At 39.3% G+C, this 17,798-nt stretch overlaps 2 protein-coding genes across 2 annotated transcripts in view; one reads left to right on the top strand and one right to left on the bottom strand.

Moving 5' to 3' along the window:
* NLRP14 (NLR family pyrin domain containing 14) overlaps positions 1–14,974 on the top strand; it is a 33,400-nt gene extending 18,426 nt beyond the window's left edge. The window contains 8 exon segments of the mRNA XM_032426830.1: positions 117–316; positions 682–847; positions 3,049–3,066; positions 3,068–3,214; positions 5,693–5,857; positions 12,428–12,504; positions 12,507–12,597; positions 14,842–14,974. Of these exon segments, the coding sequence (XP_032282721.1) occupies positions 117–316; positions 682–847; positions 3,049–3,066; positions 3,068–3,214; positions 5,693–5,857; positions 12,428–12,504; positions 12,507–12,597; positions 14,842–14,974 (997 nt within the window).
* Positions 1,433–1,588, bottom strand: LOC116646541 (60S ribosomal protein L39-like). Its single transcript, XM_032427369.1, has one exon. It carries the CDS (start codon positions 1,586–1,588, stop codon positions 1,433–1,435), a length of 156 nt encoding a protein of 51 aa, XP_032283260.1.
* Positions 14,975–17,798: the final 2,824 nt, after the last annotated feature.

The following is a 17,798-nucleotide window of genomic DNA, read 5'->3' as shown; positions in this document are numbered from 1 at the left end:
CGGAAGCTGGTCTTCAGAATGGGTCACAATGCCTGGGAGACACCACCATTTGGCTGGGTGAATGGTGCTCATAGCTCTTCTCTGAGGAGGGTCATCTCTTCTGTGCTGTTTTCCAGCTTGGAATCCTGCGACCTAACTACAGTTTGCTGTCTAAATATCTCTACGGCTCTCGTCAGAAGCCAGAGCCTGAGATTTCTGAATTTGTCGACCAATCACGTATTGGATTATGGGATCAAGCTGTTGTGTGAGGCCTTAGGACATCCCAAGTGTCACCTAGAGAGACTATCATTAGTCTTGCTGATTTGTTTTCCCTGGGGTCCTTCTGTGCAGTCTTGTGTGGCTTAGTGAAGAGCTGAAAGGGCAAAACTGCTTGGGCCTTGACACCACTTGGCTCATTTGTGAAGCCTGGATGAACTCTACATGAAGGCCGCCTTTGCTTCCTCTTTTATTTGACTTTTAAATGCTGCTTTTCTTCATGACTGCTTATTTTTACTATTTTCCTCCTTCTCCCCTCCCCTGTACATAGTTTCAGTGGCATTTGTAATTTCAGTAGGTTTGAAAAGGTTGATTCTATGGTAGAGGTGTAGGGGCTGTAAGTACCAGCTAGTGTCCCTGCAAAGGAGAAGAGAAACAGGAACTTTGGGATTTGATCCCTTTACATCTGTTTCTCCTTCAGCCTAGAAAGCTGTGGCCTCACAGTGGCTGGTTGTGAGGCTCTTTCTTTGGCTCTCATCAGCAACAAAAGGTTGACACATTTGTGCTTGGCAGACAACATCCTGGGAGATGATGGAGTAAAGCTTGTGAGTGATGCTTTGAAAAATCCACAGTGCAATCTCCAGAGCCTCATGTAAGAGTCTACTAGTTTTCATCCTTCTGATGTATATTACATTTTTAAATATATCTTATTTTTTTTTAAGATTTTATTTGAGAGACAGCGAGCACGAGCAGGGGGAGGGGCAGAAGGAGAGGGACAAGTAGACTCTCCACTGATCCGGGGAGCCTGATTCAGGGCTCCATCCCAGGACCGGGAGATCATGACCTGAGTGAAAGGCAGGCACTTAACTCACTGAGCCACCCAGGCACCCCCTAGCCACACTTTAAATACTTGGTTGTGGAAGGACATTTCTATCACTGCAGAAAGTTCTATGGGACAGTGCTATGTGAGATCTGACAGGAGGGGGATTTCAGTACTTTACAAATCAGAACACAACAGCAGTTCAACTGAAAGGTCTCACATTTATTACTGAACCAACTTACTGGGGTAGAGGCATAGTAACAGAGAAAAATCATTTCCCTGATAAAACATGTGTATTGGCCAGGTAGGAGGGATGTTTATAGAGTTACAGAATAGGAACACGTGGGAAAAAAAAGATAGGAACATGTGATCTTCATGAAGCTTAAACATGTGTGCCATCTCATGAAGTGCGATGCCTTATAGACCCAGCTTGGTTCTTCTCCAGTGACGCCTCTTGGAGTTGTACCTAATTTTATTACCGGTTTTCATCTGAATCCACTGGGGAATGGGACGATTCTGCTTTTGTTTCTTGGCCAGGAATCTCTTGATTCTGAAAGTCTTGTGAGAAGACATGGCGAGGAACGGTCAACCACACACCAGGATGACAGCGAAAAGGAGAAAAAAGCTGAAATATATTTTAAAAGGGAGAATGTTACAAACATATTCTGTCCCTTGCTTTTTCCCTTCTGTTATCCATGATGATAATGAAAATGACAAGGATGATGGTATTAATAACTGCCATTTATTCTGTCCTTACTCTGTGCTGGGCCCTATGCTAAATTGGTTTAATCTGTACAAAAGTACCTGTTGGTGTCAAATTGGCCACCTGAGTTCTAAGTGCCTCATTGGACAAGTAGGAAATGTGAGGCTTAGAAAGATTATGTTGCTTGCCTAATGCTCATAAGATAATGGATTCAGGACTAAAGTCTGCCTGTCCAGCTCCATATTCTGGGCTTAGAACAGGTAAATACATATGAATACCATTAAACAGAACTGTAGCATCCCATGGTATGGCTGGATCAGTGTGATTATTTTCTTCATTGCTCTTAGATAATTTTAGACATGGAATTGATACCAACATTTTTATCTTATCAGATGTGGTTAAATTTTCTCCAGATTGTTCATATTTCCTCGGCAGTCTAGTGGCCTGTATTTTAACATCTTCACTGGGTATCTACTATTTTTTTTCATTAGTATTATTTAGATAATTGAAAATAACTACAAGTAATTTGATTTTGAGCATCTTTTCAAATGTTTTTGGCTTTTAGTATTCTAGGAATTGCCTCTTCATAGGCTCAATTTTCCTCTGGATGTTTTCTGTTATGTATGTTATATACTATGGTTATTAATAGTAAATATACATTATAACCATTATTTTTTATATATTGCAAATAATTTACCTAGCATGTTGCTGTATTCCTTTCTTATGATCATTTTTAGAGTACAGGAGTTTAAAATTTTTGTGAAGTCAAATTATCTTCCTCCTCATAACTTCTCAAAGTTTTGTCATAATTGAAAATATCTTTCTTTAAAAAAAAAAACTGTCATACACTTTATGGTTTAATTTTTGAAATGTTAAATTATTCCTAATTTGTTATAAGGCTTAAACTTCCCCCATATGTCAGGTCTGCCTTCCCAAATTATTTATGGTATAATAGATCTTTTCCCTACTGATTGTATGTACAAAAAGTACTTTATTGTGATTACTCTCATTCTGTTCCATATGCCTGCTCTTCTGGTCTATGTAGCTACTTCTGCAATAGGGCACTGTATTTATGCACAGTGTAAAGAGGTTAACATTTCATTTATAGTAAGAAACATTCTGAAGAACATGGATCCAGTATGTGCAATTTGGTGCAAACCTAAGTATCCCAAGTGAGACCGGCAAAGAGGTAATAAGGGAAGAGGGTATTTGATGAGATGAGTGTTGGCAAACAGATGTAAGGGACCAGAGCATGAAATCTTCTCAAAGATAAAAACCTCTGGGCAGTAAAGCAGTGATTCCCTCTTTGCTCACACTGTCCTTCCTATAGGCTGAGGCGTTGCCACTTCGCTTAGCAGTGAACATCTCTCATCTGCTCTCCTGCGCAACAAGAGCCTGACACATCTGGATCTGGGGTCAAACTGGCTGCAAGATGATGGAGTAAAGCTTCTGTGTGATGCCTTTCCGCATCCAAGCTGTCACCTTCAGGACCTGGAGTAGGTTTTCTGTGACTTTCCTTTGGGTGCTTTCACTACTGTGAGGGCAGGGGAGATGAGCAAAGAAGGGATGAGCTGAGTGTCAGAAAAAAGAATAAACAGCTGATTCCCTCTCTCTCCCCTTGCCTGAGACAAGCTGGGGAAGCACGTTCATCAGATTTTTCTTAAACAGTTACTACAGTAATTCAACCTCCCTCAGGGAAGGAGAACCAGAGACAACAGACTGAACAGCAGCCATTTTATGTATTTTTTTGGTTGTACCCCCAATGAGTCTACTGTGTGTCCTCTGCTGCCTTACATCCATGAGGCAGAAATTGTGCTCTATTAGTTGTTCTTTCTTCAGTTCAGGTTTATAACTAGGTCAGCTTCTAAAGAAACTAGGAAGGGACTTTTTTTTTCTTCTGGAGAGAGTATGCATGCACGAGTGGGGTGGTCGGGGCAGAGGCTGAGAATCTCAAGCAGACTCCATGCCCTGCAAGAAGCCATACGTGGGGCTCTATCTCATGACCCTGAGATTGTGACCTGAGCAGAAATCAAGAGTTGAATGTTTAATGGACTAAGCCACCCAGGCACCCACTAGGAAGAGAATTTTTTAAAAATACCAACAAGTCAGTCATCATTAAACAACTGCTTTTATTCTTATTATGTTCTCTCTGATTCTGTGGGTGGGTATACACACATGTATGTGTATATGTAATTGTGATTACTGTACAGATAGGACTTTGGGGTTCCTTTACATAGGATAGTATTTTAGAATCATTTAAATACTTACATACAGTTCTCTTATTGGATATCGAATATATTCAGTATATATTCAATATCTTATTGAATATATATTCAATATCCTATTGAAAAATGGATGCACTAAATTTAGTATTTAATATTTCATTATGTAAATACTGTGGCTAGAGTGAAGCAACATAGAGGTGTCACTTAGTGATCTCAGCTCACTTTCCCACCAGGGCCTCCCATGGGACTAGTCACCTGAGTCACTAAGGGTCTAACCTCCAGCACTGTTTTTTTTTTTTTTTTAGAACTATAAACTCTAGATGGTTAGTATATCCAGAGGTGTTTGCCTTGACTGGACTGACTCAGGATAACCAAATTTCCACAAGAGTTTAATAGGTTTTTTTTTTTTTTTTTCAAGTTTTTTTATTTGACAGAGAAAGACACAGTGAGAGGGGGAACACAAGCAGGGGTGAGGGAGAAGCAGGCCTCCCGCTGAGCAGGGAGCCCGATGCGGGGCTCAATCCCAGGACCCCGGGATCATGACTGAGCCACCCAGGTGCCCCTAATAGTTGATTGTTACACTGGTAAACACCAAGGTGATTGAACCCTTGGGTCCAATAAGTACCTGTACTTTCTTTAGGAAAACATATACAATGTGATTCTCTGAAGTTTCCTTGATTATTATTCAACTGGAAGACAAAATTTTACTTCATGGAAATTATCGTTAAATCCAATACCTTTATTTTAACCACAATTTCTAAGTGACCTATACACACAAGATGTTCGCTTAGTTCACTCTCTCTCCTTACCATTGCTGTAAACACATAGACAAATCTGTGCTCTTAGCTACTTTCACAGCCTGTATGCAGGCCATGCCAATTCTCTCAACTAAAATTTACAACAAATACAAGCTACATTCTGAGGGCATTAAAGATTATTACTAAGGTGATGCACTTGCCCTTCAGTAACTCATCAAATGCTGATGGCAGGGAAATAAATGCAAAGCCAATTAAAACATAGTCCATGTATTATTATAAGATAAAAGTCCCAAGGAGCAAGGAGTGGGACAGAGGGGACTGAGTCACCTTAGCCTTGAAAGATGAAGAGGATTTTGTTGGGTGCAGAGATCATTGGCAGAAGGTAGGAAGAGAGAAGGGACATGAAGATAGATGTGGTAGATTTGGAAAAAAAAAATAGATGGGTATGCTTGATGAATAGGATGGGGATGAAATATGGAAAATGAACACTTGAGGGCAGATTGTGAATGCTCTTGAATGCCCTACAGAGGATTGAAGGAAATATCTTCATATATGTAGTCTGCTGCTTCTTGGAAAACAGCACTTTAGGATAGATTCCTGGAAAGTTTTTTTTTATTTCAAAAATATATTAGAAACGGAAAGCACAGAGATCTGTGGGTTCCTTGGGTAAACTTGTATCCATTTTTTTTTTTTTTTTTAGTTTTGACAGAAAAAAGTGTTTATACCCTTGATTTGGGAAGCTTGGTGGACAATAACCTATTTGTGGGAGAAAGCAGCTTTACCCACTGTTGTTGTTTTTTGTTTTGTTTTTTTTCTGCTCATTAAGAAATCCCATTTGTTTCTGCTGGTAATATTAGACATTCCTCTGTGCATCCTGGACTGTGGAGAGAAAAGGGTCAGGAAAAAGGCTCAGATACCTCAGCTTCTCTCCTAGGAATAAATTAATGAAGCTTCACAACTGAAGGTCTCACCTCTTTTGTATTTCTTGCAGACTGATGGGCTGTGTTCTTACTAGTACGTGTTGTCTGGATCTGGCTTCTGCTATTCTGAACAACTCACACCTGCAGAGCCTGGACCTTGGATACCTGCAGGATCATGGAGTAAAAATTCTGTATGAGGCTTTGAGACATCCAAACTGCAATATTCAGAGGCTTGGGTGAGTTCAGTTTTCCATCAGGAAAATGATACCTATTTGGTGGCTAGTGTGGCTAGAAGAAATTTAGTACATGAGAGAGGATGATAAATGGGATAGAAAGTAAGTTAGTCTCAGAAATCAGAATCTGAATTTCAAATATATGGATCAATGTGTATTATGTGATGTTAGTATTGAAGCCATATTTCACATTTCTTTGTGTCCTCCTTAGTGCCTTGGACAGAGTAGGTATTAAGTAAATGGTACTTGCTTTAAGGTCTTCCATGTTCTATCATTCTTCAGATATTCTATCTGTCTTTGAATTTTTCTAATTAAAGTGAAGATCTTGGGGCACCTAGGTGGCTCAGTTGGTTAAGTGCCAGACTCTTGATTTCAGCTCAGGTCATGATCTCAGGGTCATGAGACTGAGCTCCAAGTAAGGCTCCGCACTGGGTGTGGAGCCTGCTTAAGATTCTCTCTCTCACTCTCTCCCTCTGCCCCTCCTCCCCCACCCCAGCTTGTGCTAGATCTCTCGCACATGTGCTCTTTCGCAAAAACAAAACAAAACGACTGGCAAAATCTTATCTGGAAAAATGCTATCTATCCTTTTTTTATTTTTTAAGATTTTATTTATCTTAGAGGGAGAGAATGAGCAGGGGGTGGGGAAGAGGCAGAGCGAGAGAGAGAGAGAGCGTGAGCGAGAGAGAGAAGAGGGAGAGAATCCCAAGCCGACTCCATGCGTTGAGCCTGATGCAGGGCTTGAGCTCATGACCCTGAGATCATGACCTGAGCTGAAACCAAGAGTTGGATACTTAACCCACTGAGTCATATAGGCGCCCTGCTATTTATGCTCTTAAGGAGCCTGTGGTCTAATAAAACCTTATCCTATGTTTTGAGTACTTTTTATGTTCAATCATATATTGTTTAGGTTTTTTTTTTTTTTAAATCTTGAACGGATATTGGCTAGTACATTTTTACTTCTATACCATGAATTACTGACTTCTGGGTCAAGAATTTTGCTCCATATGTGGGAAACCCAAACATTAGATGTCTCCCTGACTCTTACAAGAAAGTGCTGCTTTACCTATGTATCCATTGACTGTTTATATATTTTTATCACAATGATGATACTGTAACTATTGGGTCTGGAATTTAATTTTATCCTGCATTATAACCTAGTAAGTTAGCCTATCAGTATTTCCTGGATACTGGCAGGAAACAGAGAATCCCATCAGAGACCGAGGACTTGATTACTCCTAGCATTGCAGCATAAGCACTACTGTTTCTGTGTCCATTTCCTTCGTCCCCCAAGTCCCACAGGGTGGATGTGGACAGCTCGGATGGACACCTGCACATGGTAGTGGGTTACATCCTAGGAGAGAAACATGGAGCTTGAGAGACCCACCATTTTATAGCAGGCACTAAGCAAGCCTGCTCTTTGTCCTGGAGGGAGACATTACCTCATCCCTTGAGGCTGCTTACTGCACACACACCCTAGGAAATGGCCCAAGTGAAGAGTTGTCAGGGTCTTGCATTTTTGTCAATGAAATATGTAGGAGAGCAAAATACTCCTCGTAATATTCATCCCTTTTCTCTGCACAGTACAGTCTTGGTTAATTTTCACATGGATATGCCATTCCACTGGCCACTCTCATTAATCTGACCAACAGAAGCCGGGGCCAAATCTGTTCAATTTGTCTCCTACACAGTTTAATTAGGGCCACCATCATTAGGACTCCAAGCGCAGGATGAGGTCAAATTGCAGTGTTGATTTCAGCTGTGCCCTCAGCATCCTGGATTCAGCCAACTGAATGAGACCCAGAGAGGACGAACAGGTTTTGTTATTGATTACAGCTCATGAAAGGGGGTTTGGGTTGACCTGCTGATCTTGGTATCATTGGTAATAAAGGGAGCAAAAGGGGCGCCTGGGTGGCTCAGTTGTTAAGCATCTGCCTTCGGCTCAGGTCATGATCCCAGGGTCCTGGGATCAAGCCCCACTTCGGGCTCCCTGCTCCGCGGGAAGCCGGCTTCTCCCTCTCCCACTCCCCCTGCTTGTGTTCCTGCTCTCACTGTGTCTCTCTCTGTCAAATAAATAAATAAAATCTTTAGAAAGAAAAAAAAGGGGGAGCAAAAAATTGGGCCAAACCAGTCCCATCCCCAATAAAGAGAATTCAGGGGTCCATACCTCCACATATAACAAACAGCTCACTCCAATGTGGGATGTGTTGTTCTACTGACTTGGGTCACCATTACAGTGGTTTGGTCATGTCAGGTGGGTAGGCAGTGTCACTAAATAGTTACAGCTGCCTTGTTAGCCATACGTGACATAACTCGGAGCTGGACTGGCATCAGGAGAAGCTTATGAGTTTGTATCAGTCAGACTGAAACAAGGTTGTACCGGCTGTGTTTGTACACATGTGACAGGGGTCCAGGTTTGGGGGCTGCCACTGATGACATCAGGCACAGAATAGTTAGGACCTGCCATGCCCACTTGAGATTTTGCATTTTCACGGCATGTGGACAAACTCGGCAGCGGGTCAGGTTGCCAGCTGCAGCTGTACTGAAGCAGACCACCTGATTTTGCCAGGCAGCAGTGTTGGGTCTAGGGAAGGAAGAGAAGTCATTAATTGTCCTTCCTACTCCCTGCACCTTCCAGGTTCTGAGATGTTCCTTCCCCAGGTGTTGGTGTCACTGCTCTTCCCCACAGTCGTGAAATGAGTGTGTCCCATCCCATTGCCTTTAACTTGGCTTTTTCTCCAATCACCCCTAAAGATCTGCCTATGTTCATCTGTTTTGTTTCTGAAATTCCACATGAGTGAAATCCTACAGTATTCATCTGTCTTTGATTTATTTCCCTTAGCATAATACTCTCTAGCTCCATTCATTGTTGCAAATGGCAAGACTTCATTTTGATGGCTAAACAATATTCTGGTGTGTGTGTGTGACACACACATATACACACCACATCTTCATTATCCATTCATCAGTTGATGGACACTTGGGCTCTTTCCATAATTTCACTATTGTTGATAATGCTGCCATAAACCCCGGGGTGCATGTATCCCTTTGAATCAGTGTTTTGCTGTCCTTTGAGTAAATACCTAGTAGTGCAATTGCTGGATTGTGAGATTAAAAAAGAGAGAGAGGGGCAAACGTAAAACAACTCTTAATGATAGAGAACAAACTGAGGGTTGATGGAGGGAAGTGGGTGGGGGATGGGCTAGATGGGTGATGGATATTAGGAGGGCACTTGTTGTGATGAGCACTAGGTGTTGTATGTAGGTGATGAATCACTAAATTCTACACCTGAAACAAATATTATGTTGTATGTTAACTGAAATTTAAATAAAAACTTAAAGAAAAAAGAATGTTTATATACAGAAAAAAAATAAAGATTTGCCAAGTTCATATTTTAAACAATTTCACTATGAAATATAAAATACATACAAACAAGCAAATAAAACTGTTTTAAAAAAATGTGCATAACCTCATCCAGGTCAGTAAATTGAATTTGCCCAGGAAACTAAATTCCCTTACTCCTCCCTTATAAATTGCTTCTTCCCTCCTCCCTAAGAAGTAACCATTATCCTGATTTTTGTGGCCATTATTTATCTATACAGTGACTGTGAGTGTATATAGTCCTAAGCAGTATATTGTTGAATTTTGCCAGGTTTTGCATTTTATATACAGGGAATCCTACTCTATATTCTTTTGTGTTATGATTTTTTTTTGCTCATTGTTATGAGTCTGTCATCCAGTTGTTTCATGTAGTTGTAGTTAGTTAATTTTTATCGCAGTTAAGTATTCCAGTGAATGACCATACCACAAACTATGTAACCATTCTATTATAGGTGGACTTTAGTGTTGTTTTCATTTATTTTATGACCAGTGCTGCTGATGAATATTTCAGTAATGAATTCTGAGGCACATACGTATATATTTATCTAGGGTAAATAGGGGTGGATTTGTTACATCATGGGGAAAAGGTCTTTAAATTGATCAGATATTGTCAAAAAGATGGTACTAATTTATTCTGCCCCTGGTAATGTATTATAGTTCCTGTTCTCTATTCTTGCCATTCTGTCTGACTTTATTTTTAAAGTTTTAGTGAATCAGGTGTGTTTTGGCATCTCATTGTGGTTTTAATTTATATGTGTCTGGTTAAAGAGGTTCAACACCTTTTCAGATGCTTAATAGCCATTTGGATTTCCTCTTTTGTCAAGTTCCTTTTTTACTTATTCATTTTTCCATTCAGTGAGCCATTTTTGCCCTTACTGATTTGTAGGGTTTTTTTTTTTCCTCCAATATATTCTGGTTATAAACCCTTGTCACTTATATATGTGACAATAACTTGGGCTTTTCTTTCCACTCTTTATGGTGCCTTTTATGGAACTGAAGAACTTAATTGTAACATCAGATTATTCTTTTATTGTTAGTGCTTTTTGTAATTGTTCAGGACATTTTTCCTGACACTGGGATTACAAAGGCATTCTACTATTTTCTAAATGTAAAAGGCAACTTATGAAGCATTTGAGACTTTAAAATATGGTTGGAGGTCAGTCCAATTTAATATTTTTCCTATGTGGATACTCATCTCTTCTGGCAAAATTTTACTGACTCTTTTTCTTTCCTCACTGTTTGGCAGGGCCACCTTTGTTATAAATCAAGTCTTCATTGGTGCATGGGTCTGTTGCTGGGTTCTCCCTTTGCATTTCCAAACAAAATTTTAAATATCGGCTTACTAAGTGTACCCGTACCTACCCATATGCTGGCACTTTGATTGGAATTGCATTGAATCTATCAATTATGATAGATCCTTGTTTACTTAGCTCTATCAATAAAGCTTAGTAATTTTTCCTGTAGTGGCCCTCTATTTTGCTGTTTAACTTTATTTCTAAGTACTTGCTATATTGCAATACTATTTGGAAATGGGTATTTTTTTTTTAAAGATTTAATTTATTTGACAGAAAGAGAGCACAAGCAGGGGGAGTGGCAGGCAGAGGGAGAAGCAGACTCCCCACTGAGCGAGGAGCCTGATGCAGGACTTGATCCCAGGACCCTGGGGTCATGACCCGAGCCAAAGGCAGAGGATTAACTGACCGAGCCACCCAGGCGTCCTTATTTTACTGTTCTTAAATTCTTGAGCTGGATGCTTAGCTCATAAATATTTCCTCCTTTTCCAACACTTAAGGGTGTGCTTTTCCTTCAAATTATTGCATTAACTCCATGCTATCATTGATACTATATGTAGCATTTATTTTTGAGGCTAAAATATTTAATTCCCCTTATGATTTTTTTTCTCCAATCCATTGGTTATTTTAAAGTGTATTCCTTAATTTGCAGACATAATAGGGGTTTCTTGTCATCTTTTTATATTTAATCTCTAGCACTGTGGTCTGAGAACATACTGTACATGATTACAGTTCTTTGAAATTTGTTATTTGCTTCATGACCCAGTATGTAGTCCGTTTTTATACATGTACCATAAATGCACTTAAAATGAAGAGTTGTTGGTTGCCATATTGTATATGAGTTAATTAAGATTGTTAATTCTGTTATTCAAATCATCTATATTTTTAGTGATTTTTTTCCCAGATAATTCAATCAATTGCTGTGAAAAGTATGTTAAAATCTCCATTATAATTGTAGAGTTGTGTCTTTCACTTTGTAGTTCTGTTAGTTTTAGTTTTCTTATTTTGAGACCATTTTTAGTGACTGCAAACTTAGAATGATTGTTTCCTGATGAATCCTTGAAACCTTTTATGTCTCATAGTGCTTTTTACCCTATGGTTTATTTTGTGTGATATTTATCTTGTGTCATAAATAGTGGGAGTTGCTCTACCACATTAATGCCAGTTCCACGTAGGTAGTAACTTAATTTTTTTTTTATACTCAGCACCTATATAGGCACTCAATTGTTGAATGGCTTGGTAAACATAAGGTGCAAATTAAATTAAAATTAGTTGGTTGGGGACATCATCAGGCGTAGAAGGTTGAGTTTAACATAATTCCTCAGTTCATGGTATTATTATATTATTGGTTTATGCAAGGGTCCTCTAATGATTATTGGTTGGTTAGGTGGTTAATTTATCTCCTTTTAACTGTTCTCCTTCCCTTGTATAGGCATCTGGCCTAGTGTGTTTGAAATAGTTTCCTTATAAAAGATATAATGTTTTTTGGCATATGCATTTTTATTTGCATAAATGGCGTCATGCTAAGAGACCTCACTATATACCTTGCTTTTGAAATACTCAATATCATATTTCAAAAGTCTACTTATGTACTATATTTTTAATGATGATCAAAGATTCAACTGCTTCAGCTTTTCTTAGTGTGCTTTCCTATTTATTCCTTGGACTATAATTATGAACTTGCAATTCATGATTTAGGAAGGAATATATTCAGTCTATAAATATCTAGTAATAATGAATATTATAAGTACTTACATTCTTTGAATTTACCCTAATTGTGCTCCCCCCCCTTTTTTTTTTTTTTAAGCTTCTGGACTCATCCTACACTCCCAGCTCACAGATCTCTTACATGCTTGCTCTCTGGGGTAAAATTAATTTTATCTTTAGTCTCTCTTCCCTTCAGGTTGGAATACTGTGGTTTGACCTCCCTGTGTTGTCAGGATCTCTCCTCTACTCTTAGAAACAACCAAAACCTGATAAAATAAACCTGAGACAGAATACTTTAGGGAATGAAGGAATGATGAAGTTATGTGAAGTCCTGAGGTCTCCTGAATGTAAACTGAAAGTTCTAGGGTAAGTCTTCATTGGCTTCTCAGGGCGAAAGTTTCTTCTAACAATGGATTTGGGAAGCCACTTGTTTACTGCAGGCCTAAGGATCAACCTGATTGTGGATCCCTGCATGTTTTTGAGGCCCTTATTTGTTTTTCTCCCATAGGACACTGAATTTTGAGAGACCTACTGTAGCAAAGTGGTAACAGCTGAGAACTCTAAAGCCAGACTACCTGAGTTTGAAATCTAGCTGGAACTTACTAGATATTTGAACTTACAGTAGTCTCCAATCTCTGTGTTTTGGTTTCCTTATCTATAAATGGGTGAAATGATAATATCTACAGTGGTTTATTGTGAGAATTGATCAGCTGAGTCAGTAAGGCAGTACAGGTGTCCTCCTACTATCTGAAGGTAGAGTGTTCCTATGAAACCTTTCGTAAGCCAAAATGGTGTAAATCAGAGAAGCAATTACCATTAATTTAAATGGAAAATTTTTTGAGCATTCCTGGACCCAAAAAATAACCTCTTTTAGGCTTTTCTGATACCTTAGGACCTTTGCACAAAATAAATTGATAGCACAGATAGCCACAGACAGTTCAAAGCTGTGGCGGCCTGGTGCTGAGGTGCACTGTAGGTCCTGGGGAAGGAACTTGGGCCGCTCTTGCTGCTTGGGTTCCTGCTGCCTCTGTAACGGCTTGCTGCAACCCAAATGCCAAATGCTATTTTTGCTTTTTACCTGTGTATGTGTTAAAACGCAAAAATCTTTGGACTTGCTTCAGTTATCAAAAACAGGTGCTAATGGAAGACATGAACAGACATATTTCCAAAGAAGACATCCAAATGGCCAACAGACACATGAAAAAGTGTTCAATATCGCTCGGCATCAGGGAAATCCAAATCAAAACCTCAATGAGATACCACCTCACACCAGTCAGAATGGCTAAAATTAACAAGTCAGGAAATGACAGATGTTGGCGGGGATGCGGAGAAAGGGGAACCCTCCTACACTGTTGGTGGGAATGCAAGCTGGTGCAGCCACTCTGGAAAACAGTATGGAGGTTCCTCAAAAAGTTGAAAATAGAGCTACCCTTCGACCCAGCAATTGCACTACTGGGTATTTACCCCAAAGATACAAAAGTAGGGACCCGAAAGGCTACGTGCACCCCGATGTTTATAGCAGCAATGTCCACAATAGCCAAACTGTGGAAAGAGCCAAGATGTCCATCAACAGATGAATGGCTAAAGAAGATGTGGTATATATATACAATGGAATATTATGCAGCCATCAAAAGGAATAAGATCTTGCCATTTGCAACGACGTGGATGGAACTGGAGGGTATTATGCTGAGCGAAATAAGTCAAACAGAGAAAGACATGTATCATATGACCTCACTGATATGAGGAATTCTTAATCTCAGGAAACAAACTGAGGGTTGCTGGAGTGGGGGGTGGGGTGGGAGGGATGGGGTGACTGGGTGATGGACACTGGGGAGGGTATGTGCTCTGGTAAGCGCTGTGAATTGTGCAAGACTGTTGAATCTCAGATCTGTACCTCTGAAACAAATAATGCAATATATGTTAAGAAAGAAAAAAAGAAGAAGAAGGTAGCAGGAGGGGAAGAATGAAGGGGGGGAAATCGGAGGGGGAGAAGAACCATGAGAGACGATGGACTCTGAAAAACAAACTGAGGGTTCTAGAGGGGAGGGGGTTGGGAGGATGGGTTAGCTTGGTGATGGGTATTGAGGAGGGCACGTTCTGCATGGAGCACTGGGTGTTATGCACAAACAATGAATCATGGAACACTATATCTAAAACTAATGATGTAATGTATGGGGATTAACATAACAATAAAAAAAAATTTAAAAAAAAAAAAAAACAGGTGCTAATGTAGTTCTCTCATAAAGGTGAAGTGGTGTAGCCACGACCTTTGGAAAAGCAGAGGTATGGTACCTGTATTTAGAACCGTGCATATAACACCTAACTGTTAGTGTTAACTGCTGTCATCATGAGTAGTACTATTTTGCTTGAGTAGAAAAAGGCTCTTGGAGGATCCTCTTAAATTTTAATCTATTTCTATTTCTACTCTATAGTCCATTTTCCTTCCCCTGCTGCGTTCCCTCAGTGTATCCCTCACACTTTCCTTGCCCCATTTCCCGTGTTCATTTGTCTCTACTTCAACAGTCTTTCTCTGAGAAACAAATTCTTCAGAGAAATTACAGGACTGTGGGAAAGCTGAGTACAAGAAGAGGTGTTCCCTTGTTTTCTCAGGGTGTGCAAAGAGGCGTTTGATGAGGAAGTCCAGAAGCTGCTGGAAGCTGTACCAGTTAGCAATCCACACTTTATCATTAAGCATGATTATAATCACAAAGATGAAGATGGTTCCTGGTGGCGGTGTCCCTGATTTGAAGAACCTGGTGTTCTTTTAAAAAGTGAAATAAAGGCCTCAGAGTGACAAGGCTTGTGGGTCTTAGCTTTAGAAGCTTTGTGCCCAGACAGTGTTTGATGTCTGTTAGATGTAGGGGAGTCACTTCTCTGTAAAATGTCTGTTCTACTTCACATGGTGGTTGAGAGACTAAAATAAAATGAAAAACATAAAGCTCTGTGAAAGGTATAACATGTGTTTAACTGGATGCAGAGCTTAAGAATTCAGATTTGAGAAGCCTGGAAATGAGACTGGAGGACCAGGCCAGGGCAGATTATGTTAGAGCATCTGGTTTCCTTTCTCTCCCTTGCACGGATGGCTAACTTCACAGCCTCACCAGCTCCGGCGTGTTTGACTGAATACTTCTGTTTGTGTTCCTGGGACCACTGGGTCTAAATCACTTGGGTGTTTCTTAGAATGCAGATTCTTGAGCCCCATATCAGACTTACTGAATCAGAATATCTGGATGAAGGTCCTAGGAACTGGTATTTTAAATTATTTCCCAGGCAACTTTTAGATATGTTACTATTTGAGAATTGCTGGTCTCAATTGAAATGGGAGTCCACTTCCTCAGTGAACATTTTCTGTAGCATGTTGTGAAAATATAAGTAGATATAGGATTATTGGGATTAGAGCTAAAGACATGTTCCTCCATTTGACAGAAAGCTGACACAGTAACATTTTCTGTGAAAGACTATTAAATCATTTCAGAGCATCATTGAGGAAGGTAACTTTACCATTTTCTTTTATAAGGCTATAAAACTTTGATAGTAGAACCTCAAAAAGATAGCACTATAAGGAAATTCAGTCAGGTGTTATTTATGAATATATATATGCAAAGACTAAATATAAATATTTGAAAATTCCAAAATTCAATTTAAATATACCATGAATTAGGGGTGTCTGGCTGGCTCAGTTGATAGAGCATGTGACTCTTGATCTCAGGGTGGTGAGTTTGAGTCCCACGTTGGGTGTAGAGATAACTTAAATATAAAATCTTAAAAAATAAATACCATGAATATATTATAACTTAGAACAGAAGGATGAGAAGACAAATATTAGGAGGAATGTTATAATTTATGATATCAATCGACTGATGGAGAAAGACCAAATAATCACTTCAGTATATGTTGATGAGGCATTAAATAAAATTCAGTCTTGTTTTTTGGTCAGGTACTTACTTCAAAACATGATAAGGAATTTTTACCTTGCACTATAACAGGATACTAGAAGCACAGTCATTGAAATTTTGGAAACACACCTGGTGTCACTGCTATCCTATAATCCATGGGCCAGGATTAGGGTGAGGGGAGTGAAGTACTTACAGGAGGCGGGTGGGGGCTGGGGCCGACCTTGTGCAAGTGCAGGGTCAGACACTGTCTTTAAATTTTTTGTATCCGGTTATCATGGATATTTTGCATTAATTTTGACTTACAAAATATTCCACTAAAATGTTTATCTTGATTAGAGTCTTTCCATATGTCCTTAAAGTTGTGCATGACCCAAGTTACTCCCCTCATCCTAAATCCGGCCCTGGAAAAGGAAGGGTTTGCAATTTCAAGTAGTGTAGTTAAGGAGTCAAAAAGGATAGTCAAAGAACCAAATAGGGTGATCAAAATAAACCGTAGCTTTGTTGGATCTTTTTTTTCTTTTGATTCTTGACATTTTCTTTTAAATAAATTTATTTTGTAAATTCTTATTTCTGTTACATCTGAATTTGTTCTGTGAGTATGCTAACTTCTTAAGTTAGATTCTTACTGATTTCTAGCCTTTTTATTACACGCATTAAGGTATAAATTTCCCTCAATTTGTATTTTAGCTGATTTCCCATGCTTGAATATGGAGTATTTTCAGTAGCATTCATGTCCAAATGTTTTCTTACACTGGGATTTTTTTTTTCTGTGACCCATATGTCAAATAGAAGCATGTGTAATTTCCAGACTTAAGGGCTTTTAAAGTTATCTTTGTTATTTTTAACCTGAGTTATAACATGTTCTGTTGGAAAATATTTTTTTGAAATTAGTTAAAACAGACTTTGTGGCCTACTGTCTAATCAGTTTTCTGTGTGTGCTTGAGAAGAATGTATACTCTCCCATAACTGAGTGCCTGCACACATATACACATGCACACCCATTAAATCAAGCTTTTTAATTATGCAGTTCAAATCTTCCTACACTAATTTTTGCTATTTATCGATTATTGACAATATTTGCTTTAAATCTTCTAACATGATAGAATTTTCTGTTTTTTTCCTGCACTTTAAAGTTTTGCTTTAGATATTTTGAGGCCATGGTATCCAGTAAATGTGACAGAATTATGTCACAGGCAGATTTGAACTTGCCTTTTGTCAGCTTAGCAACCAAGGGGAAAAGATATCTTTTATTATACTGCTTTGGTTTAAAATGTCTTTCAAAGATTCTAATCGGTCCACTATGGATCCAGTGGTGGAGTAAAATACACTTTTCAGGGATTTAAAATCATGGCTCTTAATATAAATGCACCACGAGCACTTGTCAAAGACTTATCAACACATTAGTAAGGGAACCAGTGAGGTGTTGCTCTAAAAAGCATTTTAAGGAACAAAGGTTTATATATCCGTCAGAAATGGCATTTTTAAAAAATAGTCAGGATAACATTTCAAGGTAAGTATAAAACTGGTTAATGTCCGGGGTGCCTGGGTGGCTTAGTTGGTTGGGCCTCTGACTTTGACTCTAGGCTCCGTCATATCCCCAGGTACTGGAGTAGAGCTCAGGGGGGGAGTGGGCTTGACCCTCTGCCCCTCCCCCAAATCGTATTCTCTTTC

This window comes from Phoca vitulina, unplaced genomic scaffold (assembly GCF_004348235.1).
Source record: "Phoca vitulina isolate PV1807 unplaced genomic scaffold, GSC_HSeal_1.0 scaffold36, whole genome shotgun sequence".
Taxonomy (NCBI): Eukaryota; Metazoa; Chordata; class Mammalia; order Carnivora; family Phocidae; genus Phoca; species Phoca vitulina.
The sequence above is the reverse complement of the archived record's forward strand: the minus strand, read 5'-3'. Positions and strand labels throughout refer to the sequence as shown.